The sequence below is a fragment of the Scyliorhinus torazame genome, chromosome 5, assembly GCF_047496885.1.
Source record: "Scyliorhinus torazame isolate Kashiwa2021f chromosome 5, sScyTor2.1, whole genome shotgun sequence".
NCBI lineage: Eukaryota > Metazoa > Chordata > Chondrichthyes > Carcharhiniformes > Scyliorhinidae > Scyliorhinus > Scyliorhinus torazame.
Genome location: NC_092711.1, coordinates 69470287 through 69496306, shown reverse-complemented (window position 1 = coordinate 69496306; position 26020 = coordinate 69470287). Strand labels below are relative to the sequence as shown.

The 26020-nt window shown below is 48.7% G+C and overlaps 1 protein-coding gene across 1 annotated transcript; it reads left to right on the top strand.

Annotated features, from left to right (window-relative positions):
- Positions 1-108: 108 nt before the first annotated feature.
- LOC140422638 (uncharacterized) lies at positions 109-20665 on the top strand. Its single transcript, XM_072507640.1, has 2 exons — positions 109-266; positions 19560-20665. The coding sequence occupies exon 2, from the start codon at positions 19653-19655 to the stop codon at positions 20520-20522; it is 870 nt and encodes a 289-aa protein (XP_072363741.1). The 5' UTR covers positions 109-266; positions 19560-19652; the 3' UTR covers positions 20523-20665.
- The last annotated feature ends 5355 nt before the right edge of the window (positions 20666-26020 follow it).

The following is a 26020-nucleotide window of genomic DNA, read 5'->3' as shown; positions in this document are numbered from 1 at the left end:
GCTGTTATCTGTTTTGTGGGTGCTATGCCGCAGGGCGCCTGCGCGGCCGCCATCTTTCTCAGGTGCAACAGGGCGCATGCGCGGCCGTCCAGGACCCGGAAGCCGGAAGAGAGAATCTTGTGAATTTCTCTCCTGGACTGAGAGTGAAATTCCTTTGGAAACCCCTTTCGAAAGAGGAGGATTTACTAACGGGAACTTCAAACCAAACATCACATCATCGTCTGACTGAGTTACTCGAATCATCAGGACCTGAATATCATTGGGAGGTAAAATGGTTTGTCTGTTCTGTCCGTGGATAAAGATTTCAGATATCAGAGTGACTGGGAAATTTTTAATGACCATTCCGGGTTAAATTTGAGACTAACTTCCCCAATGTGATCGGTGTAATTAAATAATTTGCTGTTGTACTTGATGCGCGATCAATTGCACAAAGACTCAGATTGGATACAACTGTGGCTTTTTTGCAGTCATGCGTGGCCTCCTACTGCAGCTGGCAAAATGGCAGATCAATGGAGGTCACGCATATTTATACAGCTCCTCGTGGGCGGAGCCAGTCGGCAGTGGCTACCGGCGAACCAGTAGTGCAGGTCCTACCTTACATCCCCTAATACATGTGTACACAGTGGTTCACCACATTCACCCCCTTTAAAATGAGTCCGGCGGGGGTGGTGTGGAACTATATACAACGTTGCAAATTATGTACAGTGTCTTATAATATGAGTGGGAAAGGAAAAAAATGTCCATTTTGACGGTCCGGAGCCGTCAGAGGTTCAGTCGATCCGGTGCTTTGACAATTCGCTGCGAGCGACGTTACGGTGGCGCCGATGTCGGTGCTGGTGCTGGCCAGTAGTCGGATGACCCCGGGAGCGTGCCAAAATCTTCTTCATCCTCTTGTGTGGGCAGGGGGGGGGGATGGGCCTGGGCCTGGGCCTGGTGGGGTTAATGTTGGTAGCGGCGGGAGAGGGGAGGGAGGCGCATGGGCGGGGGAGTGTGCTGGGGTGGAACCTGATGGTGCCAGGTCCCTGAGGGAGACAGTATCTTGGCGGCCGTCGGGGAACTCCACGTAGGCATACTGAGGGTTGGTGTGGAGCAAGTGTACCCTGTCCACCAAGGGGTCCGCCTTGTGGAGTCGGACGTGCCTACGGAGCAGGACCGGTCCTGGAGCTGCAAGCCAAGTCAGGAGCGACACCCCAGATGTGGACTTCCTGGGGAAGGTAAAAACACGTTCATGGGGTGTGTTATTTGTGGCGGTGCATAGTAGTGACCGGATGGAGTGTAGTGCTTCAGGGAGGACCTCCTGCCAACGAGAGGCTGGGATGTTCCTGGACACTAAGGCCAGTTGGACGGCCCTCCAAACCGTCCCATTCTCCCTTTCTACTTGCCCGTTACCCCGGGGGTTGTGGCTGGTCGTCCTGCTGGAGGCGATACCCCTGCTGAGCAGGAACTGACGCAGCTCATCACTCATGAATGAGGATCCCCTATCACTGTGGATGTAGGCGGGGAAACCGAACAGAGCAAAAATGGTGTTGAGGGCCTTGATGACGGTGGCAGACGTTATATCGGGCATGGGATGGTGAAGGGGAATCTGGAGTATTCATCGACTACACTGAGAATGTACGTGTTATGGTAGGTGGAGGGGAGGGGCCCTTTGAAATCCACACTGAGGCGTTCAAAGGGGCGGGAAGGCTTCACCAGGCGCGCACGGTCCAGCCGATAGAAGTGCGCCTTGCACTCCGCACAGACCTGGCATTCCCTGGTTACTGTCCGTACTTCCTCGATGGAGTAGGGCAGATTGCAGGCCTTGACGAGGTGGTACAACCATGTGACCCCCCCCAAGGTGACAAAGGCTGTCATGAAGGGCCCGGAGTTGGTCTAGTTGTGCGCTGGCACATGTACCTCGGGAGAGGGCGTCTGGGGGCTCGTTGAGTTTGCCGGGGTGATACAAAATCTCGTAATTATAGGTGGAGAGCTCGATTCTCCACCGTAAGATTTTATCATTTTTGATCTTGCCCCGCTGCGTGTTGTTGAACTGAAGGCTACCGACCATTGGTCAGTGAGACGAGTGAATCTCCTGCCGGCCAGGTAATGCCTCCAATGGCGCACAGCTTCAACGATAGCTTGGGCCTCCTTTTCGACAGATGAGTGCCGAATTTCATAGGCATGAAGGGTGCAGTAAAAGAATGCCACGGGTCTGTCTACCTGATTTAGAGTGGCGGCAAGGACGACATCTGAAGCGTCGCTTTCTACTTGAAAGCTCAGTGCCTCGTCCACTGCGTGCATCCCGGCCGTGGCTATGTCAGCTTTGATACGGGCGAAGGCATGTTGTGCCTCGGCCGCGAGGGGAAATTGAGTGGACTGTATGAATGGGCGGGCCTTGTCTGCATAGTTTAGGACCCACTGGGTGTAGTAGGAAAAGAGCACCAGGCAGTGTTTGAGTGCCTTGGGGCAGTGGGGGAGGGGGAGCTCCATGAGGGGGCGCATGCGTTCGGGGTCAGGTCCCAGAAGTCCGATTTGGACTACATAGCCAAGGATGGCTAAGCGGGTCGTGCTGAACACACACTTCTCTTTATTATACGTAATGTTGAGAAGAGTGGCAGTGCGGAGGAATTTAGCAAGGTTGGCATCGTGGTCCTGCTGATCATGGCCGCAGATGGTGACATTATCTAAGTACGGAAATGTGGCCCGCAAACCGTACTGGTCGACCATTTGGTCCATCTCCCTTTGGAAGACCGAGACCCTGTTAGTGACGCCGAAAAGAACCCAAAGAAAGTGATAAAGCCGACCGTCCGCCTCAAAGGCAGTATATGTACGGTCCGATTTCAGGATGGGGAGCTGGTGGTAGGCGGATTTCAGGTCAATTGTTGAGACGACCCGGTACTGCGCAATCTGATTGACCATATCAGATATGTGTGGGAGGGGGTACGCGTTGAGCTGCGTGTACCGATTGATGGTCTGGCTGTAGTCCACGACCATTCTGTGTTTCTCCCCAGTTTTTACTACTACCACTTGGGCTCTCCAGGGGCTGTTGCTGGCCTCGATGATGCCTTCCCGAAGCAGCCGCTGGACCTTGGACCTGATGAAGGCCTTGTCCTGAGCGCTGTACCGTCTGCTCCTGGTGGCAACGGGCTTGCAATCCGCAGTTAGATTGGCAAAGTGGGAGGGGGGGTTAACCTTGAGGGTCGCAAGACCGCAAACGGTGAGTGGAGGTAGGGGCCTGCCGAATGTAAAGGTGAGGCTCTGGAGATTGCACTGAAAATCCAGGCCCAGCAATAGTGCAGCGCAGAGATTAGCAAGGACGTAGAGAAGGAAACCGCTGAATTCTACGCCCTGAACAGTGAGAGTGACCATACAGAACTCTCGGATCGGGACGGAGTGGTATCCGGAGGCCATGGAGATCCTTTGATTGGCGGGTTGGACTGCAAGGAAGCAGCGCCTTACTGTATCTGGGTGTATAAAGCTTTCGGTGCTCCCGGAGTCGAGCAGGCAAGTGGTCACGTGGCCGTTGATTTTCACCGTTGTCGAAGCGGTGGCCAGGTTGTGTGGACGAGATTGGTCCAGCGTCATTGAGGTGAGCTGCGGGTGGTCATCAGATGTTTCGGATGGAGAGTGTCAGCGACCCAGATTGTGGGATGTCCGGAGGTCCTGTGGGGAACAAAATAGCGGCGCCTATGCGGCGCACATTACAGGGCGGGACAAGATGGCGGCACCCATGGGATGCACGTTGGTGGTGCTGGGCAAGATGGCGGTGCCCATGGCCGCATGTGGACTGAGGGGGGGAAGATGGCGGCACCGACTGCCCACAAATGGCCCCGGGAGGAGAAGATGGCGGCGCCCATTGTGCATTTGGCAGGGGGAGGGGGCGATAGCGGGCACGAAAGCGGTGACTGCGTGGGCCTGGCACACAGCTGTGAAGTGGCCCTTTTTACTACAGGACTTGCAAGTGGAGGTGCGGGCCTGGCAGAGTTGGCGGGGGGGCTTCTGTTGACCACAGAAGTAGCAGCGGGGACCCCCTGGGTGTGTGGATCGGCATGCGGCTAGGCGGATTGGCTAGGCTGGGCCCCAGTTGGGGGGGTTGTTTGCGGGGTCCAGGAGGGGTAGGACGGTAGGTCGCGTGGTGAGGGGGGTATGCCTAGACATTACGGGATGCGACCGTCATGGAGAGCGCTAACGTTTTCATCTCCGCTAGGTCAAGCGTGGCCCCTTCCAGCAGTCGTTCTCTGATGCGGTCCGACGCAATCCCTGTTACGAAAGTATCGCGCATGAGGAGATTAGCATGTTCAGCGGCCGTAACAGCCTGACAGTCACGGTCCTGGACGAGTGGGATTAGGGCCCGCCAGAAGTCTTCGATGGACGCACCAGGAGTTGAGAGCGAGTGGGGAGTACGTGCCTGGCAAAGAGCGTGTTGGTTTTCTGCGCATAGTGTTCTTTTAGGAGTGCCATCGCTTCCGCGTAACTGAGGCGTCCTGGATCAACGGGAACACGCTGGAGCTCAACCTAGAATACAAGACGTTTATCTTCTGAGCCTCCGTTGGCATCGGGATCACAGCGTTGATGTAAGCCTCAAAACAAGCTAGCCAGTGAGTAAAGTCCTTTCTGGCGTTGGGCGAGTGCAGATCCAGCTGCAGGCGATCTGGTTTGATTTTGATATCCATTTTGTTGAAAACCTGACTGCAATAAATTGATGCGCGATCAATTGCACAAAGACTCAGATTGGGTACAACTGTGGCTTTATTGCAGTCAGATGTGTGGCCTCCTACTGCAGCTGGCAAAATGGCAGATCAATGGAGGACACGCATATTTATACAGCTCCTAGTGGATGGAGCCAGCCGGCAGGGGCTACCGGCGAACCTGTAGTGCAGGTCCTACCTTACATCCCCTAATATAGGTGTACACAGTGGTTCACCACAGTACTCTTACGTATGCAGGTAAATTTTAAAACTACCGCATTAGCATACTTGGCAGCTAAACTGGGCAAACTGCTGACCTTGTTTGCAGTGAGAGTTACTATACCAGATTTTGTTAAAGTTTGTTGTTTCTGTTGCATTTCATTCAGCTCATCGTGGCTACAAAGTAGGTATTCAGCCTAATCTCAATTTCCAGATTGTGGTCTGTAGCTTTTTAAGTTACATCAATTCAAATGTCTGTCTGAATACTTTTTAAATGTTATGAGGGTTTCTGCCATCATTTCAGGCAGCATTGTCCTAATGATTTCCGAGCTTTGACGCTCACAAAGGCAGAAGGTAATATTTGAATTCAATACTTTGCAGACCTAATGGGGCCAATGGCCTCCTTCAGCACCGTAAATTCTATGATCATTGTCGATTATTGTAACGACCCATGAATCTCACCAAGGCAGAAGGTGAAATTTGAACTCGTTGAAAGTTTACTGATGACCATGAAACAATTGCCGATTGTTGCAAAGACCCATCTGGTTCACTCCTGTCCTTCAGTGAAGGAAACCTTCTATCCTTACCTGGTCGGCCTACATGTGATTCCAGATCCAGATCCAGTCAGCCGGTTGACTCTTAATATGCTCTCTGAGATGCACTCAGTTCAAGGGCAATTAGGGCTGGGCAGTGAATGCTGGCCCAGCCGGCGACACCCACATCCCGTGAATGAACAGAAAAGAAAATCTGCCATCCTTACCTGATCTGCCCGACACTATTCCAAACCACAGCAACGTGGTCGACTCTTTTAATGCCCTCCGAGATGGCCGAGCAAGCCACTCGGTTTAAGGAACATTAGGGATGGGCAATAAATGTTGGCCCAGCCAGTGACTCCCACAAATGAATCAAATCAAATCCTGGAGACTCCATTCAGTCAATCCAGGAGAGCGAAAACAGCGCGGGAGCAGAGAGAGCCGGGACAGCGAAAACAGCGCCGGAAGAGAGAGCCGGGAGATTTAAAAAGTGTGGGAGGAGAGAGCCGGGACAGTGCTGGGAGAGGTGAGTGCACAAAAGGTGTGGTAGGAGTGCCTTTAGTCACGGAGTGCTGATTGGAACAGAGTGCATCTGAGTTTAGGTGAGTGACTGAGTGCTGATTGGAACAGAGTGCATCTGAGTTTAGGTGAGTGACTGAGTGCTGATTGGAACAGAGTGCATCTGAGTTTAGGTGAGTGACTGAGTGCTGATTGGAACAGAGTGCACCTGAGTTTAGGTGAGTGACTGAGTTCGGGTGAGTGGCGAGAGAGGGCTGTGTTTAGGTTGGTGTTCTTGTTTATCCTTGAGGTTCTATAAAGAAAATTTAAAAAATATATATTTAAATTAATTAACTAGTTGAATGTGGCTGGACAGGTGATGTGCTGTTGCTGTATGATGATGGAACTGGTGGATCCCATTGAGACCGTCAGTGACCATGACGAATGTGATATAAAATAGTTACTTTAGAGTTACTAGTTAATGTAATGTAGAAATAAGCCACTTTGATTCTTGCAGTTAGGGACAAAGGAATTTGAGACCGCATGGAAAAAGCAGGAAGAGGTGTGTCTATGAGAGTGATGCTTCATTGATAGGGGCCAGAGAAAGGGATTGGAAGTGAGCCAATCAGAATAGATCGAACAGGTCAGGAGGGACCTAGGCTGACCTATGTCCGTCGAGTATGTGAAACTTGATACCATTTGAACTGATTTTGCAGAGATCCCTTTGTCTTTTAGTCAGTCGTTTTCTGGAGTGTAAGAGGCTGGATGTCCTGTTACATTTCTGTAAGATGATTCAAGCTTGCAAGCTAAATAAATAACTTCTGTGTACGTGCGAATCCGTCTCAACTTTTATTGAGGCCAGACTGACAGGGAAAGAAATTTGGAGATCAACATTTGGTGCCGAAAACCGGGATTTCTCTGGGCGATCCTGATCCAACTGCGAAATCAGAATTAGACTGATTATGAACAGGAGGACGGGAACAAAGGGCCCTCAATGTAGAAATGGAAAACGACCAGCATTGATTGTTCCCCTCTTCTTATCGTCTGATTAGTCTGGTCACTCGCGGTTGGCACAGAAAGACCGCCTCGACGAAATCACAGGTCAGTCTGGGGATTAGCACTTTAATTGATGGGATTTCATATTGTTGTTTCGGCTTGGGTTAGGGTTTTGGGCTGATGGGACTTTAAATAATGAAGGTTCAGTCTATTATCAGGGTTCAGAGGCTGATGGGACTTTAAATAATAAAGGTTCAGTCTATTATCAGGGTTCAGAGGCTGATGTGACTTAAATAATAAAGGTTCAGTCTATTATCAGGGTTCAGAGGCTGATGTGACTTAAATAATAAAGGTTCAGTCTATTATCAGGGTTCAGAGGCTGATGTGACTTAAATAATAAAGGTTCAGTCCAGTATAACTTTTTAAATCTGAAGATGGTTCAACTCTATGTGTGAGTGTTTTAAATATATAGTTGATTAAGCTAAAATTGTCTCCTTGGACTGTAAAGTTCCGAGGTCTAGTTGAGATTGTGAGGTTGAAGCAGAAGTCTCTCAAAGGGTTAACAGCAGCAGGCGGAGTTGAAAACAGACAGTGCTTCTCACTCAGGCCTTGAGATAACAGCACCAGTCTGCAGTGTAATCGGATACCTTTCCTTTGAGTCAGTGAACACCAGCAAAGTTACGTTTTGAATTAATTAAAGGAAACCAGTGGGTTTCTCCACCTCTTTGATAAAAGTTATTATTTTCGAAAGCAATTGATTGAAATTGCCAGAATCTTAAATTTTACTTACTTGAAATAAGGTTTATCTCATTTTATCTGGAGATTAATAGAAACTTAAAGAAGATCATGGACACCATTTTAAAAAGTGTCAATCTGGAGATGATAATTGATTTTGCTAATACTTATGATAGTTGATTTTGCTAATACTTATGTGTATGTAACAGAAAAGAAACTTGTTAAAAGAAAAATTGTTAAGATAAAGAAATAATTAAGTTGTAAATGTTATACAAGTTTGTGTTAAGCAAATTGTAAATTTAGTTCTGAGTTGAGATCAGAGCTAAGCTTGCAAGTTGCAGTAATTCAATTTGAATTTTCAAACATTTTTAAGTTTAAAAAAAAAAGAGAGCAAATAGAGAAAAGAAGGACACAGATCTTGAATGCGTTGAATAGCACATTTCAAAGGCCCATAAATCTTTCTGTTATCTTAGACCTAAAACCTAGGAAGATTGACGAGCCATAGGAATGTCTGGGGCGTTTTAATGAAATCTACCGGGGGCAGTCAGGCGATTTGCTGTATCAAAATGGTCAGAATTCCCCTCAATACTGTGCTATGTTAATGCATTGCCTACCACCTTCTGTGGTTACTGCTGTGAAATGTAATAACATGAATTGGACAGAGAACGACCCTTCCCAGATGGCAAGGGCAGTCAGATTTTACTGGAAGGAGGGTGTAGGCCAAGAAGGAGGCTCAGTTACAAAGGTTAAGACTGAGTATGTAATGAAAAAGGATGATCTGCGATCCCAACAAGCGGCAGAAATGGTAGTTTACCAGCAGGAGCTCCAATATAGTGACTTTGGGTGGGTGGATCAGCGAAGAGGAGGATGAGACAACAGTGCTATATTTCTATCACCCCCCAGTGGTGGACGTTAGACATTGAACAGTCACTCCATCACGTTACCCTGGCCTATGACAGAACTGGACGAAACAGGGAGTTGGAGGACAAATACCGGCCATTACTTGAGACCGAATGGCCAGTCAAGGTTACAGCCACAGTCACGGGAAAAGAAGGCACAGCCGATTTTGTTACAATATCACCACATTTATGGCCACAGTCAGCTTCGGTAAGCCCTCATATTACACGTCAGGTCCATGACCAGTACCATGCCAGGGATATTGGGCAAATGGTCAGCATCTTACCGCAGCTCGTCAGAATAGGTATGAGATATACCTTTTGAACAATCCACGTCTGACATTTAAACACTGTACCACTATCAATCCAGCCTGTTTTCTTAGTGGTCCCCCTGTCCATGAAGACGCACCTGGCCACGACTGTTTAGCCTTGATTCAGGAAACTACCACAATAAGGGGCGATTTGAGTGACATTTCGTCAGAACAACCTGACATGATTATGTGTGGTCAAATATCCCACCGGGGTTTAGTTAATGACCTACTGCAGGCCCTCCTTCTGCCAGCGCAGATTTCCGTTATTAAATGCGCTGCCCACACGAATGGTACAACCCCAGTTGACGTTGGTAATGAACGAGCAGATTGTGCAGCGCGCACAGCCGCACAAATTCAGCAAGTGATGGTGCCTAAAATGTTAAGTCAGACTAAACGATCTACTATGAATGTGTCTGCTTCTGACAAGCCAATGCCAGACGTCATAAGGTTACAGGAGGACGCTCCTGAGAGTGATAAACAAATGTGGAAACGGTTAGGTTGTACATATGATTCTGTTTCCTCTTTATGGACCACGCCTGCACATCAGACTTGTATGTCTGATGTACTGGCTTTATGGGTCATCGAATGTGTACACTTTGCAACTCATTGTGGGGCTCGAGGGACTAGTGATTTGTTGCTGGACACTTGGTGGCACCCTAAAATGCAGGGGTTGGCCCAAAGTATCAGTAATCGGTGTTTGATTTGTCAGCAATATAACACCGGAAAAGGTATCCCTTGTGGGAAGGGGCAAACCCCGTTGCCCAGTGGTCCCTTTGAGACGCTCCAAATGGATTACATTGAGTTAGAAAGGTGTCAATGTTATAAATATGTTTTGGTCATTGTGGATGAGTTCAGCAGATGGGTTGAGGCGTATCCGAATATCTATAGTAAAGCTGTTACTGTGGTTAAAGTCTTGATGAGGGAAATCATTCCCCGGTACGGTATACCAGCTCAGTTAAGTTCTGATAATGGGCCTCATTTTATTGGACAAATTAACAAGGAGTTTTGCTCCCAGTTGGGCATACGCCAGCAGTTACACTGTGCTTACAGACCGCAGGCAGCCGGGGTGGTTGAGAGACACAATCAGACCCTCAAAACTAAATTGGCTAAATTAAGAGCAGACACGGGACTGACATGGCTTAAGTTGCTCCCCGTTGCCCTCTTCCAGCTGCGGGTTACACCTGCGGGACCAGCCCGGCTCTCTCCCGCCGAGATTCTTTATGGCAGGCCTCTTAGAATTCCTTGGAGCCTGCAGGTTCCCAGACGGGTTCAGTTTCATCAGATGACTGAAGAAATGACCACCTATGTTCTAGCCTTTACGCAAGTGCTCAAGGAACTCCATGGCCCAGTCCGTGCGGCTCACCAGCCATTGCCCCAGTACCTAGCTCACTTTCAGTCCAGCCCGGTAGTTATGTAATGGTCAAAAATTGGACTAGGAAGGGGTCGGAGCCGCGATGGGACGGGCCCTTCCAAGTTCTCCTTACCACCCCCACAGCAGTTAAAGTGGAGGGGCGAAGTGCTTGGGTCCACCTACATCACTGTAAATTGAGTCCATCTCCACTACTGTAAAGGGTCGGATACTAACCTGCCTCCCTTCTCCAGTGCTATTTTACAGGTGTGGAGCATGATGGAGTGGCTACGCATCGTCTGTCTGATATTTGGCCTCACTTCGCTTGGCGTGTTATTGGCGATGGACATGGAAAAGGGGAATATTATGTATCTGTGTAGCCCCAACCAATCTACAAGGATACATCACCTATGCAAAGGTGATGTTCTTCACTGCCCCCATATACGAGGACATGGTATCGACTCATGGAAGGTCATCAAAGTTAAGGAGAATGCGGGAGTCATGAAGCAGCTGCACCGGCCCCGGTGATGGGAAGGGAACATTATATGGACATTGCCTTGTTTTTGGAATACATGTAAATTTGATTTTGGATGTGTTAAAAGTGGTACAATAAATGTAACATCAGGCTGTCAGAAGAGCGTAGGAAGAGACCATGAGAAAGAGAAAGGGACTAGAGAGAGGACGGGGCGTGTGAGAAGGGAAGTACAGCTAGAACGTAGGTTACCGGGAGATGCACTTAAGTTAATTAAAGGCCAAACTGAGGAAAACCCGGGTAGTATGAATCTCTTCTACCAGATTTACCACCGTCTGTATGGCCAGGGACGGGTTGTCTGCTACCCAAACCCCGCAGCGGTGTCTAGGTTATTTTCTGTTTCACCGCTTTGGGGCACTCCCCAAACGGTGGTTCATTGTCAGTGTTCCGAGCCATTGCCCCAGCAAGTCACTCTTCCTTACGATCCGGATTCAGCACCACCGGCTATTTGCCTTCCCCTTCCTCGGGATAATCCCCACTCACAGTACGATAGGCTGCGACGGTGGAGGGCGTACATACCTAGCCACTTCACTCCCAATAGGGATTCCCGGTCGTACGAGAATTGCTTCAGCAGTGAAGGATATGGCTGTTTGCTGGTAGAGGTGGACACAAATATAACATGTCTGTTTCCCACCTGTACGGACAGGAGGTGCCATATCACCCAGGCGTCTGGCCAATGCGTTTGTTACAACATCACTTGCGTTCCATTGAACGCTGGCCTCCAGCTCCTTTGTGGCTGGGCGAATGTCTCTCATATCACTGTTGGGAATAGGGCTTTCTGCATTGCTGGGCGGCCCGAATGGGCATTTCAAAATTGGATAAACTGGGCTACTGGGAGGTCCTTACGCAACCGATATGCTGATTGTGATGCTAGTCTCCACACGGAACAAGGATACTACTTTTTATTTAATGGTACGGCGACCAACGTTTTTTCACCCCATTTCCCCGCCGAATTGCTATAGGGACTCTAGTCCCTACCACAGTCCCCTGCCCTTCGGCGTGGAACCTGCATAATCAGTTAGCACGCCGGGCAGTCTCTGCTGAATTTTGCGAGAACTGGAAAAAACCTCAGGTTCTTGCACCCAACCGGGGCCACTCAGCCGGGTGGGGCATTCTGAGCGTATTGACACTGGGAGGTGTGGGGGGTTCCTTGGCTGTTAGTGATCGGAATTATTTTATTTGCGGCCTTACCATCTTGGGAAATGAAACCTTGGGAGCCCTCGGGGCAATAACCAAGGAGTTGCCTCAGCTACGGTTGTTTGCAATGCAGAACCGGTATGCTCTTGACTATCTTCTGGCCCGTGAGGGTGGGGTATGCGCCGTAGTACAGGGCAAGTGGATCATGGGTGTTCAGGACTTGACCGCTAACATTACTAAATTTATGGATCGCATACGGGATCACTTGGACGGGATGCAGGATCCTGACTCTTGGGGTAACTGGGGATCTGGAGGATGGAAGGACTGGTTGATAAATATGGCCATGTATCTAGTGGTAGCTATCGGCTGCATCTTTGTGGGCCTGGCCATCCTTAAATGTGTGATGGGTAGAATGCGGGGTGCACTAGATCAGATCACCGCCCCAATCACCGAGAAAAAAAATTTAACTGTTAAAATCCATGAGGGTGAGGCAGATGAAGGGGGGCTAAGACAGGAATTGGAAATGCAGCGACGGATCTTTTTAGATGAGGAACCGTAGCTATAGATTGGATAGTTCGGTTATCATGGAATGATAAAAGGAGGGAATGGCGAATGTGATATAAAATAGTTACTTTAGAGTTACTAGTTAATGTAATGTAGAAATAAGCCACTTTGATTCTTGCAGTTAGGGACAAAGGAATTTGAGACCGCATGGAAAAAGCAGGAAGAGGTGTGTCTATGAGAGTGATGCTTCATTGATAGGGGCCAGAGAAAGGGATTGGAAGTGAGCCAATCAGAATAGATCGAACAGGTCAGGAGGGACCTAGGCTGACCTATGTCCGTCGAGTATGTGAAACTTGATACCATTTGAACTGATTTTGCAGAGATCCCTTTGTCTTTTAGTCAGTCGTTTTCTGGAGTGTAAGAGGCTGGATGTCCTGTTACATTTCTGTAAGATGATTCAAGCTTGCAAGCTAAATAAATAACTTCTGTTTACGTGCGAATCTGTCTCAACTTTTATTGAGGCCAGACTGACAGGGAAAGAAATTTGGAGATCAACAACCACATCTGCAGCAAGTGTTGGCTGCTCGAGGAATTTTGGCTCAGAATTGATGAGCTGGAGACCGAGCTGCACACACTGCGGCACATCAGGGAGGGGGAACATTACCTGGATGCTTTGTTTCAGGAGGCAGTCACACCCGGTAGAATAAGTACTGTTAATTCGGACAGTGGTCAGGGACAGAGTGGTGTGACTGCAAGGGAGGCAGGTAGGGGGATCCTGAGTTTAGGAGTTGAGGAGCCTCAGCCCTTGACCTTGTCCAACAGGTATGAGGTGCTTGCTCCCTGTGTGGATGAGGAAGAGGGCTGTAGGGAGGATGCGTTGACTGACCACTGCACCGTGGTACAGGAAGCCATTCAAGAGGGGGGAGCAAAAAGACAAGTGGTAGTTGTAGGGGATTCTATAATTAGGGGGATTGATGGCATCCTTTGTAAGCCAGATCGAGAGTCCCGCATGGTATGTTGCCTGCCCGGTGCCAGGGTGAGGGACATCTCTGATCGGCTTGAAAGGATTTTGGAGAGGGAGGTGGAGGATCCAGTTGTTGTGGTCCACGTTGGGAGTAACAACATAGGTAAGACTAGGAAAGAGGACCTGTTTGGGGATTATCAAACACTAGGGACTACATTAAAGAGCAGGTCCTCCAGGGTTATAATCTCTGGATTACTACCCGTGCCACGTGCCAATTGGCATAGGTTGAGAAAATTAGAGAAGTTAACACGTGGCTAAAGGAGTGGTGCGGGAAAGAGGGATTCCATTTCATGGGGCATTGGCATCAGTACTGGGGCAGGAGGGACCAGTACCGTTGGGACAGTCTTCACCTGAACCATTCTGGGACCAGTGTTCTAGTGAATAGGATAAATAGGTTGGTCACAAGGACTTTAAACTAGCAAGTTGGGGGGAAGGGAAGTGTAAAGCTATGAACAGTATAATGGTTAATGGAGATCAAGGCAGCAGGTTACGTGACAGGTTATTATGTAGAGATATGGGTTCAAAGACAAGGAAAATTAGGAGAAAGGGTAAGAGGAAAAATAAATTGCGAAAAGTTACTGATCAAGGTGTTAGGATTCATAACAAAGACATAAAAAACAGCATAAGTGTACTTTACCTGAATGCTGGTAGTATACGAAATAAGGTAAATGAGTTGATGGCGCAAATCATCGTGAATGACTATGATTTAGTGGCCATTACTGAAACATGGTTAAAAGATGGTCACGACTGGGAGTTAAATATCCAAGGGTATCAGACTATACGAAAGGATAGAATGGACGGTAAGGGCGGTGGTGTAGCTTTGTTGTTTAAGGATGGCATCCGGGCAATAGTAAGGGATGATATTGGTGCTATGGAGGACAAGGTTGAATCAATTTGGGTGGAAATCAGGAATAGTAAGGCGAAAAGGTCACTGATAGGAGTAGTCTATAGGCCACCAACAGGATGGTAGGGCAGGCAATAAGCAAAGAAATAACGGATGCATGTAGAAATGGTACAGCGGTTATCATGGGAGATTTTAATCTGCATATCGATTGGTTTAACCAGGTTGGTAAAGGCAGCCTTGAGGAGGAGTTTATAGAATGTGCCCAGGATAATTTCCTGGAACAGTATGTAATGGAACCTACAAGGGAACAAGCGGTCCTAGATCTGGTCCTGTGTAATGAGGCAGGATTGATTAATTATCTCATAGTTCGGGATCCTCTTGGAAGGAGTGACCACAATATGGTGGAATTTAAAATACAGTTGGAGGATGACAAGGTAAAATCAAACACTAGTGTTTTGTGCTTAAACAAAGGCGATTACATTGGGATGAGAGAAGAACTAGCTAAGGTAGACTGGGAGCAAAGACTTCATGGTGAAGCAGTTGAGGAACAGTGGAGAACCTTCCGAGCGATCTTTCACAGTGTTCAGAAAAGGTTCATCCCGACAAAAAAGAAAGACGGTAGAAAGGGGAAAAATCGACCGTGGATATCTAAGGAGATGAGGGAGAGTATCAAATTGAAGGAAAAAACATACAAAGTGGCAAACATTAGTGGGAGACTAGAGGACTGGGAAGTCTTTAGGGGACAACAGAAAGCTACTAAAAAAGCCATAAAGAAGAGTAAGGTAGACTATGAAAGTAAACTGGCTCAGAACATAAAAGCAGATAGTAAAAGCTTCTACACATATATAAGACAAAAAAGAGTGGCTAAGGTAAATATTGGTCCTTTGGAAGATGAGAAGGGAGATTTAATAATAGGAGATGGGGAAATGGCTGAGGAGTTGAACAGGTTTTTTCACAGTGGAGGACACAAATAACATGTCAGTGACTGATGGAAATAAGGATATGATAGGTGAGGCCCTTGAGATGATTGTAATCACTAAGGAGGCAGTATTGGGCAAGCTAATGGGGCTAAAGGTAGACAAGTCTCCTGGCCCTGATGGGATGCATCCCAGAGTGTTAAAAGAGATGGCTAGGGAAATTGTAAACGCACTAGTGATAATTTATCAAAATTCACTAGACTCTGGGGTTGTCCCAGAGGATTTGAAAGTAGCAAACGTGACACCACTGTTTAAAAAAGGAGGTCGGCAGAAAGCGGGTAATTATAGGCCGGTAAGCTTAACTTCGGTTGTAGGGAAAATGCTGGAATCTATCATTAAGGGGGAAATAGTGGGGCACCTGGAGGGAAATTGTCCCATTGGGCAGACGCAGCATGGGTTCACAAAGGGTAGGTCGTGTCTGACTAATTTGGTAGAGTTTTTTGAGGACGTTACCAGTGCAGTAGATAACGGGGAGCCAATGGATGTGGTATATCTGGCTTTCCAGAAAGCTTTTGACAAGGTGCCACACAAAAGGGTGCTGCATAAACTAAAGATGCATGGCATTGAGGGTAAAGTGGTAGCATGGGTAGAGGATTGGTTAACTAACAGAAAGCAGAGAGTGGGGATAAATGGGTGTTTCTCTGGTTGGCAACCTGTAACTAGTGGGGTCCCTCAAGGATCAGTGTTGGGCCCGCAGTTGTTCACAATTTACATAGACGATTTGGAGTTGGGGACCAAGTGCAATGTGTCAAAGTTTGCAGACGACACTAAGATGAGTGGTAAAGCAAAAAGGGCAGAGGATACCAGAAGTCTGCAGAATGATTTGGATAGGTTAGGTGAATGGGCTAGGGTCTGGCAGATGTAATTCAATGTTGCCAAGTGTGAGGCTATCCATTTTGGGAGGAATAACAGCAGAATGGATTATTATTTAAACGGTAAGATGTTAAAACATGCTGCTGTGCAGAGGGACCTGGGTGTGCTGGTGCACGAGTCGCAAAAAGTTGGTGTGCAGGTGCAACAGGTGATTAAGAAGGCTAATCGAGTTTTGTCTTTCATTGCTAGAGGGATGGAGTTCAAGACTAGTGAGGTTATGCTGCAATTGTATAGGGTGTTGGTGAGGCCGCATCTGGAGTATTGTGTTCAGTTTTGGTCTCCTTACCTGAGAAAGGACATATTGGCACTGGAGGGAGTGCAGAGGAGAGTCACTAGGTTGATCCCAGAGTTGAGGGGATTAGATTATGACGAGAGGTTGAGTAGACTGGGACTGTACTCATTGGAGTTTAGAAGGATGCGGGGGGATCTTATTGAGACATATAAAACTATGAAGGGAATAGATAGGATAGATGCGGGCAGGTTGTTTCCACTGGTCGGGGAAAGCAGAACTAGGGGGCATAGCCTCAAAATAAGGGGAGGTAGATTTAGGACGGAGTGTAGGAGGAGCTTCTTCATCCAAAGGGTTGTGAATCTATGGAATTCCTTGCTCAGTGAAGCAGTTGAGGCTCCTTCTTTAAACGTTTTTAAGAAAAAGATAGATGCCTTTCTAAAGAATAACGGGATTCGGGGATATGGTGTACGGGCCGGAGAGTGGGGCTGAGTCCACAAAGATCAGACATGATCTCATTAAATGGCGGAGCAGGCTCGAGGGGCCAGATGAACTCCTGTTCCTATTTCTTATGTTCTTATGTAGTTGGCATCCGGTCCAGGCTGGCAGCGCATGTGCCTGCGGCACCTTGTCCTCTGTAAAGATGGCGGCCGGTAACCCGGGCCTGTCACCGCTCAGCTCTCTCTCTATTCGGTGCTGTTTAAGACGGGACCATTAACATTTTCCTCGGGAGTTGAAGCCTCCACGGGGTATTTATGAAGCCTCCCGGCTCACTCCGCAGCTTCTATCGCTCCCCGGCCACCCACCGGCTCCAATCCTGAAAGTCGCTCAATTGTTTATATCCCGCCCCTCGCACCGTCAGCGACAACCTGAACAGCGCATGCGCCGGGCACAGCCGGACTCTGTGCATGTGCGAGGACCATCTGTAATGTAGATAGAGCACATTCTCAGCTGCTATGCATGATGAGTAATACCCCAGCCATTGAAATCGATATTGCAGATAGAAACTATGCTTTGCCAACCGATTACGATTGGTACCATTTGGCCAAGGTAAGAAATTTATTACATAAATTAATAAAGCAACTAAATAGTACAGGCCGTCCACCACAGGTCTGTCCTGGGTGTGATTGACAACAGACCAAACATGATCAGGGAGTTGTTAACGTGTTGGGGTCTGAGCAGGTTCAGGTGAACAGTGATTTTTGTCTCCCTGGACAGAACAGTTAAACTGCCCCTCGTCAATAACAATGTGCTGAAATCGGATCAAATGGTTTGGGACTTTTAAAGTTGGAGTGTTAACCAGTGGGAAAACTGAGGAAATCTCTTTGCACACGTGAAATGTATGAGTGAAATCCGTCTGAACTGCTCTTGAACTGCACATTCGATTAACTAATGACTAACTCCTATTTATTCTTATCCAGTGGAAACATTTTCCACTTGTCTATCATATCAAACCTTTTCATAATCTTACAGGATCAGGTCATCCTTCATTCCCTTTTCCAGTCCAAAAGGTTTTTTTTGTAATTTTCTTGAAATGAAAATTGAAAATCGCTTATTGTCACGAGTAGGCTTCAATGAAGTAACTGTGAAAAGCCCCTAGTCGCCACATTCCGGCGCCTGTTCGGGGAGGCTGGTACGGGAATTGAACCGTGCTGCTGGCCTGCCTTGGTCTGCTTTAAAAGCCAGCGATTTAGCCCAGTGAGCTAAACCAGCCCCTTTGAACATTTCTCTTCAGCGGATATAAAAATATTGAAAATGGGATAAAGGTTGTTTGGCTGACGGTCAATCACTGTCCTGCTAGCTCTCTGGAGCAATCCAGTCAGTGCCATTCTCCTGCTCTATCCCTGTATCCTCGTAGGTTTATTTCCCTCAGACGTCTATCCAATTTCCTTTTGAAATCAAATCACTCATTGTAACTATTTTCAAACTCCCTCATAGGCAGCAAGTTTCAGATCATTGCCGCTCGCTGTGTAAAAACATATCTCATATCACCTCATATCTCCTGTACCTTTTACATACAAACTAGGAACAGGCCACTCGGCCCCTCGAGCCTGCTCAGCATTCAATAAGATTGCGGCTGATCTCATTCTAACCTCAACTCCACATTCCTGCCTACCCCTGATGACCTTTCACCCCCTTGCTCATCAAGAATCTATCCCGCTCTGCTTAAAAATATTCAAGGACTCTGCTTCTACTGCCTTTTAAGGACGTGAGTTCCAAAGTCTTACAACCCTCAAGAGAATAAAAAATCCTTATCTCCATCTGAAATGGGCGACCCCTTATTTTGCAACAGTGACGCCTCGTTCTCGATTCTCCCACAAGAGGAAACATCCTCTCCACATCCACCCTGTCAAAACCCCTCAGGATCTTATATAGTTCAATCCAGGTTTTACCCCAAACTTTAAATCTGTGTCCCGGCTGCTTGTACGATCAGTGAATGGAAACAGAGTTTCTTTGTCCACCTGATGGAAATCTGGCATAATGTTGTGGCCCTCGATCAAATCTCCCCTCAACCTCCTTTGCTGGAACCATTCTGGTAAATCGCCTCTGCACCTTCTCAAGAACCTTCAGATCCTTCCTGAAGAGTGGTGACCAGAGCTTTATAAAGATTCATAGAATAGAATTAGAACCATAGAGTTCCTACAGTGCAGAAGGAGGCCATTCGCCCCATCAAGTCTGCAACGATTCTCTGAAAGGGCACCTTGCCTAGGCCCACACCCCTACCCTATCCCTGTAACCCCATAGCCCCACCTAACCTGCACATCCCTGGACACTAAGCGGCAATTTATCAAGGCCAATCCACCTAACTTGCCCGTCTTTGGACTGTGGGAGGAAACCCACGCAGACTGGGAGAAAGTGCAAACTCCACACAGCCAGTCACCATGGCCGGAATTGAACCCAGGTCCCTGGAGCTGTGAGGCAGCAGTGCTAATCCATGTGCCACCAGAAGCATAGTTTCAGTATCAATATTACTCTTGATGATGCTCAGATCGAATTTGCTTTGCCAACTGCTCTCTTAATATGTCTTGTAGATATACAAAATCCCTCTTCACCTCTTTCTCCTCCCAAAGAGGTCAATTGGGTTTTATAACAATTCAACCATTTTCATGGTCACTTTTTCCAAGTGTCGGCCCCACAAGTGACCAGATTCATTCAGTTCAATTTCACAACCTGCCTTTATGTTTTTGTGGGTTCTCTCTCACTCCCTATTTTCTGTTTTTAAATCCGTTTCACAGGGTGTTCGAAGTGGAGGCTTCAAAGTCTGGAAACTCAAACCAAGCACCAGACTCCTCAGTTTATCGTATCCTGAATATCAACGTACTTTGAACATGGAAGGAAAAAACATTGTTCACAGTGGAGGGAAACCGTACACGTGTTGTGTGTGTGGACGAGGATTTGCTCAATCATCAGGCCTCACAAGCCACAAATGCAGTCACACTGAGGAGAAACCGTGGAAATGTGCGGACTGTGGGAAAGGATTCACTTACCCATCCCAGCTGGAAACTCATCGACGCAGTCACACTGGGGAGAGACCATTCACCTGCTCCAAGTGTGGGAAGGGATTCACTCATTTAACAGCCCTGCAGAGTCACCAGCGAGTTCACACTGGGGAGAGACCGTTCACCTGCTCCAAGTGTGGGAAGGGATTCATTCAGTCATCCGACCTGCAGAGACACCAGCGAGTTCACACTGGGGAGAGACCGTTTCAATGTCCAGACTGTGGGAAGTGCTACAAAAGTTCTGGGAATCTGATGTGCCATCAACGTGTTCACACTGATGAGAGACCATTTAGGTGCTCTGATTGCGGGACTGGGTTCAGACACTCGTCTCACCTCGCTGTACATCAGCGAGTTCACACTGGGGAGAGACCATTCACCTGCTCCAAGTGTGGGAAGAGATTCACTCAGTTATCCCACCTGCTGAATCACCAGCGAGTTCACACTGATGAGAGACCGTTTCAATGTCCAGACTGCGGGAAGTGCTATAAAAGTTCTGGGGAACTGATGAGCCATCAACGTGTTCACACTGAGGAGAAACCGTTCAGGTGCTCTCACTGCGGGACTGGGTTCAGACGATCATCTGACCTCACTGAACACCAGCGAACTCACACTGGAGAGAGACCATTCACCTGCTCTCAGTGTGGGAAGGGATTCACTCAGTCATCCTCCCTGCTGAGACACCAACGAGGCCACAAGTAATGACAGTGATTGGATTTTGCTGTTTCTCACAATCAGGACAGAACCATGTTCATTTGGGTCTCTTTCTGCTGATAAGAAACTCCAGCCCATTTACAGGGGCTAATATTCTGGCTAAAAGTCAAATAAATTAGATTTGTGTTAAATATGCAGTGTGTTAATGGTAAAAGGTGCGATTTATGAGCATGGGGAGAAGGCCAGTAGAATGCTTGCGCAGCAACTGAGGAAGAGGGAAGCGGCCATGGAAGTAGGGAGGGTAGTGGATGGGGAAGGTAATCTAGTGGGTGACCCGGCAGGGCTGGACAAGGTCTTCAGCGACTTTTATAGGAAGCTGTACAATTCGGAACCACCCGGGGGACCGGGGGGGGGGGGGGATGAGGCGATTCCTGGACGGACTGACCTTCCCAAGAGTGGGGAGGGGGTTGGTGGATGGACTGGGGGCCCTGGTCAGGATTGAAGAGGTATTGGGGGGGCCTGAGGGTCATGCAGCCGGGTAAAGCCCCGGTGCTGGACGGGTATCCGGTGGAGTTTTACAAAAGATTTGCCGGGATAGTGGGGCCGGTGCTGGTCAGGGCCTTTAACGAGACAAGAGACAGAGGGAGTTTACCCCCGACGATGTCGCAGGCCACCATCTTGCTCATTCTGAAACGGGATAAGGACCCGGAGGCTTGTGGGTCATACAGGCCGACCTCTCTGATCAACGTAGATGCCAAGTTTCTGGCCAAGAGTTTGGTGACCAGAATTGAGGACTGTGTACCGGATGTAATTGTGGAGGACCAAACCGGGTTTGTAAAGGGGAGGCAGCTGGTGGCCAACATAAGAAAGCTGCTCAACGTGATTATGATGCCCCGGAGAGTAGGGAGGTAGAGATAGTGGTAGCCATGGATGCTGAAAAGGCTTTTGACCGGGTCGATTGGGAGTGGGAGGCACTAGGACGGTTCGGGTTCGGGGCGGGGGTCATCGACTGGGTTAGGCTATTGTATCAGGCCCCGGAGGCGAGTGTAAGGATGAACAGGATGACATCGGATTACTTTAGACTGCAACGTGGGACAAGACAGGGCTGCCCTCTCTCCCCACTGCTGTTTGCGCTGGCCATAGAGCCGCTGGCAATTGCACTGAGAGCTTCTAGGTGCTGGAAAGGGCTGGTCCGGGGGAGAGTGGAACCAGAGTCTCGTTATACACGGATGATCTGCTGTTATATGTATCAGACCCAATGGTGGGATGAACGGTATTATGGCAACCATTCAGGCTGGTGGGAGAGGGTTTCCGATATTTGGGGATTCAGTTGGCACGGGACTGGGGTTGGTTGCATAAGCTCAACCTGTCCTGACTGGTGGAACGAGTGAGGGAGGAGGTCCAGAGGTGGGATGCGCTCCCGCTGTCATTGGCGGGGAGGGTGCAGACTGTTAAAATGACGATTCTCCCATGGTTCTTGTTTGTTTTTCAGTGTCTCTCCATCTTTATTTCCGGTCCTTCATTAAGAAACTGAATAAAATTATTCTGGGATTTGTATGGGCAGGGATGTCCCCACGGGTGAAGAGGGCAATGCTTAAAAGGAGCAGAGGAGAAGGGGGGCTGGCATTGCCGAACTTCAACTATTTATTTACGGGCAGCACGGTAGCCTTGTGGATAGCACAATTGCTTCACAGCTCCAGGGTCCCAGGTTCGATTCCAGCTTGGGTCACTGTCTGTGCGGAGTCTGCACGTCCTCCCCGTGTGTGCGTGGGTTTCCTCCGGGTGCTCCGGTTTCCTCCCACAGTCCAAAGATGTGCAGGTTAGGTGGATTGGCCATGATGAATTGCCCTTAGTGTCCAAAATTGCCCTTAGTGTTGGCTGGGGTTACTGGGTTATAGGGATAGGGTGGCGGTGTTGACCTTGGGTAGGGTGCTCTTTCCAAGAGCCAGTGCAGACTCGCTGGGCCGAATGGCCTCCTTCTGCACTGTAAATTCTATGATAATCTATGAAACTCTTACTGGGCGGCCAACATAGTGATGATAAGGAAATGGATGGTGGGTGCGGGGTCGGTTTGGAATCAGATGGAGGCTGCTTCGTGAAGGGGCACTAGCTTAGCAGCCCTGGTCACGGCACCTCTGCCGCTTCCGCCGGCACGGTACTCCACCAGCCTGATAGCGGTGGTGGCTCTTCGGATCTGGGGCCACTGGAGGAGGCATGTAGGGGAGGTAAGAGCATCAGTGTGGACCCCAATCTGCGGCAACCACCGATTTGCCCCAGAGAACATGGACGGGGGGTATCGACTGTGAAGGAGGGCGGGGATTGTGAGGATGGGGGATGTGTTCCTGGAAGGGAGCTTTCCGAGCATGAGGGCGCTGGAGGAGAGGTTTGGGCTGACGAGAGGGAACGACTGTAGATACTTGCAGGTGAGGGATTTTGTATGCAGCCTGGTGCCGTCCTTCCCATGTCTCCCGCCGAAGGGGAGGCAGGACAGGGGTAGTTTCTAGGGGAGAGGCGGGAGAGGGTAGAGTTTCAGATGTCTACAAGGAACTAATGGGAGCTGAGGAAACGCAGACCGAGGACCTGAAACTTAAGTGGGAGGAGGAGCTTGGGGAGGGAGCTGGAGGACGGTATTTGGGCAGATGCCCTGAGCAGAGTAAACCTGACCGCAACATGCGCCAGGCTCAGCCTGATCCGGTTTAAGGTCGTGCACCGGGCCCACATGACGGTGGCCCAGATGAGCAGATTCTACGGGCTGGAGGACAAGTGTGCTAGATGCGCCGGAGGGCCGGCTAACCATGTACACATGTTCTGATCGTGCCCTAAACGTGCGGTATTGGCAGGGATTCGCAGATGTCATGTCCCAGGTATTGAAAACTGAGGTGGTAATGAGCCCTGAGGTGGCAATCTTTGGGGTTTCGGAGGACCCGGGAGTCCAGGAAGAGAGGGAGGCCGACATTCTGGCCTTTGCTTCCCTGGTAGCCCGGCGCCGAATACTGTTAGCATGGAGGGACTCAAAGCCCCCGAGGGCTGAGGTATGGCTATCGGACATGAATAGTTTTCTTCGCCTAGAGAAAGTCAAGTTCGCCTTGAGAGGTTCGCTATTAGTGTTCGCCCGAAGGTGGCAGCCATTTATTTACTTCTTTGCAGAGGAGTAAGCGTCAGCAGGAGAGGGTGGCGGGAGGTGGCTAGGGTAGAGTAGAGTAGGGGGATATTGAGGCAGGCCCGTGCGTGAACAGAGCCGTGGTTTGCACTATGTTTAATTTGTAATTTGTGTCTTGACTTTTTTTTTGTACTGTACAATGTCACTTTTTCTATATGCCTAAAATACCTTAATAAAAATTGTTTGTTTAAAAAAAAATAAGCAGTGTGTTGAAACTTTTTTTAACAAACAATTTTAATGAGGTATTTTTCGGCCTTGTAAACAGAGGAATTCCAGAACGAGAAAACAAAAGGGCTGTACAGTAAACAAAGTACATAGTGCAATTGCCGTAGCCCAACCCACCCAGAGCTGCCTAAATGACCCCCTATACCACATTCCCCTAACCCCCACGCCGCCCCTGCTGATGATTAATTCTCCGCAAAGAAGTCAATGAATGGTTGCCACCTCCGGGCGAACCCTAACAACGACCCTCTCAAGGCGAACTTGATTTTCTCCAAGCCCAGGAAACTCGCCATGTCTGACAGCCAGGCTTCCGACTTCAGGGGCTTCGAGTCCCTCCAAGCTAGAAGTATCCGTCTCCGGGCGACCAGGGAAGCAAAGGCCAAGACGTCGGCCTCTTTCTCCCCCTGGACTTCCTGGGCCACTGAAACCCCAAAAATCACCACCTCTGGACTAATTGCCACCCTCGTGTTCAATACTCTAGACATGACGTCCTCGAACCCCTGATATTATCTCCTAAGTTTTGGACACGCCCAAAGCATGTGGACATGGTCTGCCAGCCCTCTCAGACACTTTACACACCTGTCCTCCACGCCGAAGAATCTGCTCATCCGGGACACTGTCATGTGGGCCCGGTGGACGACCTGAAATTGAATCAGGCCAAGCCTGGCACATGTTGCAGTCCCATTAATCCTGCTCAGCGCGTCCACCACAGGCCTTCCTCAATCTCCCCTCCCAACTCCTCGTCCCATTTATGCCTCAGCTCCTCGGTCTGCATCTCCTCTGCTCCCATGAGCTCCTTGTAAATTATCCGAGACACTTCCCTCTCCCACTAGACACTACCCTATCTTGGATCCCGCTTATTAGCAAGAGTGGAAAAGATGGATCTGGCTGTGACAATATTGAATTCTTTACCCGTCAGTCTGGCCTCAATAAAACTCGAGATGGATTTGTAGGCATAGTATTATTTATTTTTAACCAACTTGCAAGTCTGACTCGCTTCATAATGACCCTCAGAACACACAAGGTTTCTTCTGAAACCCTAGGAGCCGGGTGCTATCCGAGACAAAGGAATCTCTACAAATATATTCAAATGGCATCAAGTTTCACATACAAGATTCCTATAGGCCATCCTATACACCTCCTGACCTGGCCATATATCCTGATTGGCTCACTTCTCATTCCTTAACCCTGGGCCTCTTGTTACCCAGCATCCTTTTCCCATCCTCCACCAGACACCCCTCCCTCCTTCCTTGCCATGCTTTCTGAAATCCTTTGTCTGTGAACTCAGTACTATTAGACTGATCACATCCACATTACGGTAACTAATATTTGAACTATCTATTTTATATCACATTCGTTTGTTCAATTCCTCAATCCCTCCTTTTATCATTTCATGATGACCTATCTGTCCAACCCGTAGCTATGGCCCCTCATCTAAGAAGATTCCTCGCTGCATTTCCAATTCCTGTTGCAGCACTCCGTCATCCGCTGCACCCTCGTGGATCCTAACAGCCAAGACTCAAGGGGTGTTTGTCCGTTCCAGTGCACCCTGCATTTTACCCATCACGCATTTAAGGATGGCCAGGCCCACAAAGATGCAGCCGAGTGCCACTGCTAAATACATGGCCATATTTATCAACCAGTCCTTCCAACCTCCGAATCCCCAGTTACCCCAAGAGCCAGGGTCCTGCATTCCGTCCAGGCGATCCCGTATGCGATCCATCAACTTAGTGATGTTAGCGGTTAGGTCTTGAACTCCCATGATACACTTGCCCTGCACTTATGGCGCATACCCCACCCTCACGGGCCAGAAGATAGTCAAGAGCATACCGGTTCTCTTTTGGGAAGTCTCATTCCAGGTGTGATTCTGGTGTACCCCATCCATACCTTTAACCAGGACTTGACATTTACTTTTTCAGCTTGCTTTGCCAACTGCTCGGCCCAAGATCGCAAGAAAGTGCAAAGTGTGATGAACTCAGCTCAACGCATTACACAAGCTTGCCACATGCATATTGATTTTGTATACAACTCCCGCTGCCTCAGGGAGGCAGACAGCATTATCAGAGACTCCTCCCACCCAGGCAGTGCCTTCTTCCAGATCCTTCCATCAGGCAGAAGGTACAGAAGTCTGAAGACCCGAACATCCAGACATATGAACAGCTTC

Coding starts and splice junctions, on each gene's coding strand:
- LOC140422638 (XM_072507640.1), top strand. CDS start 19,653: ATGGAAGGAAAAAACATTGTTCACAGTGGAGGGAAACCGTACACGTGT.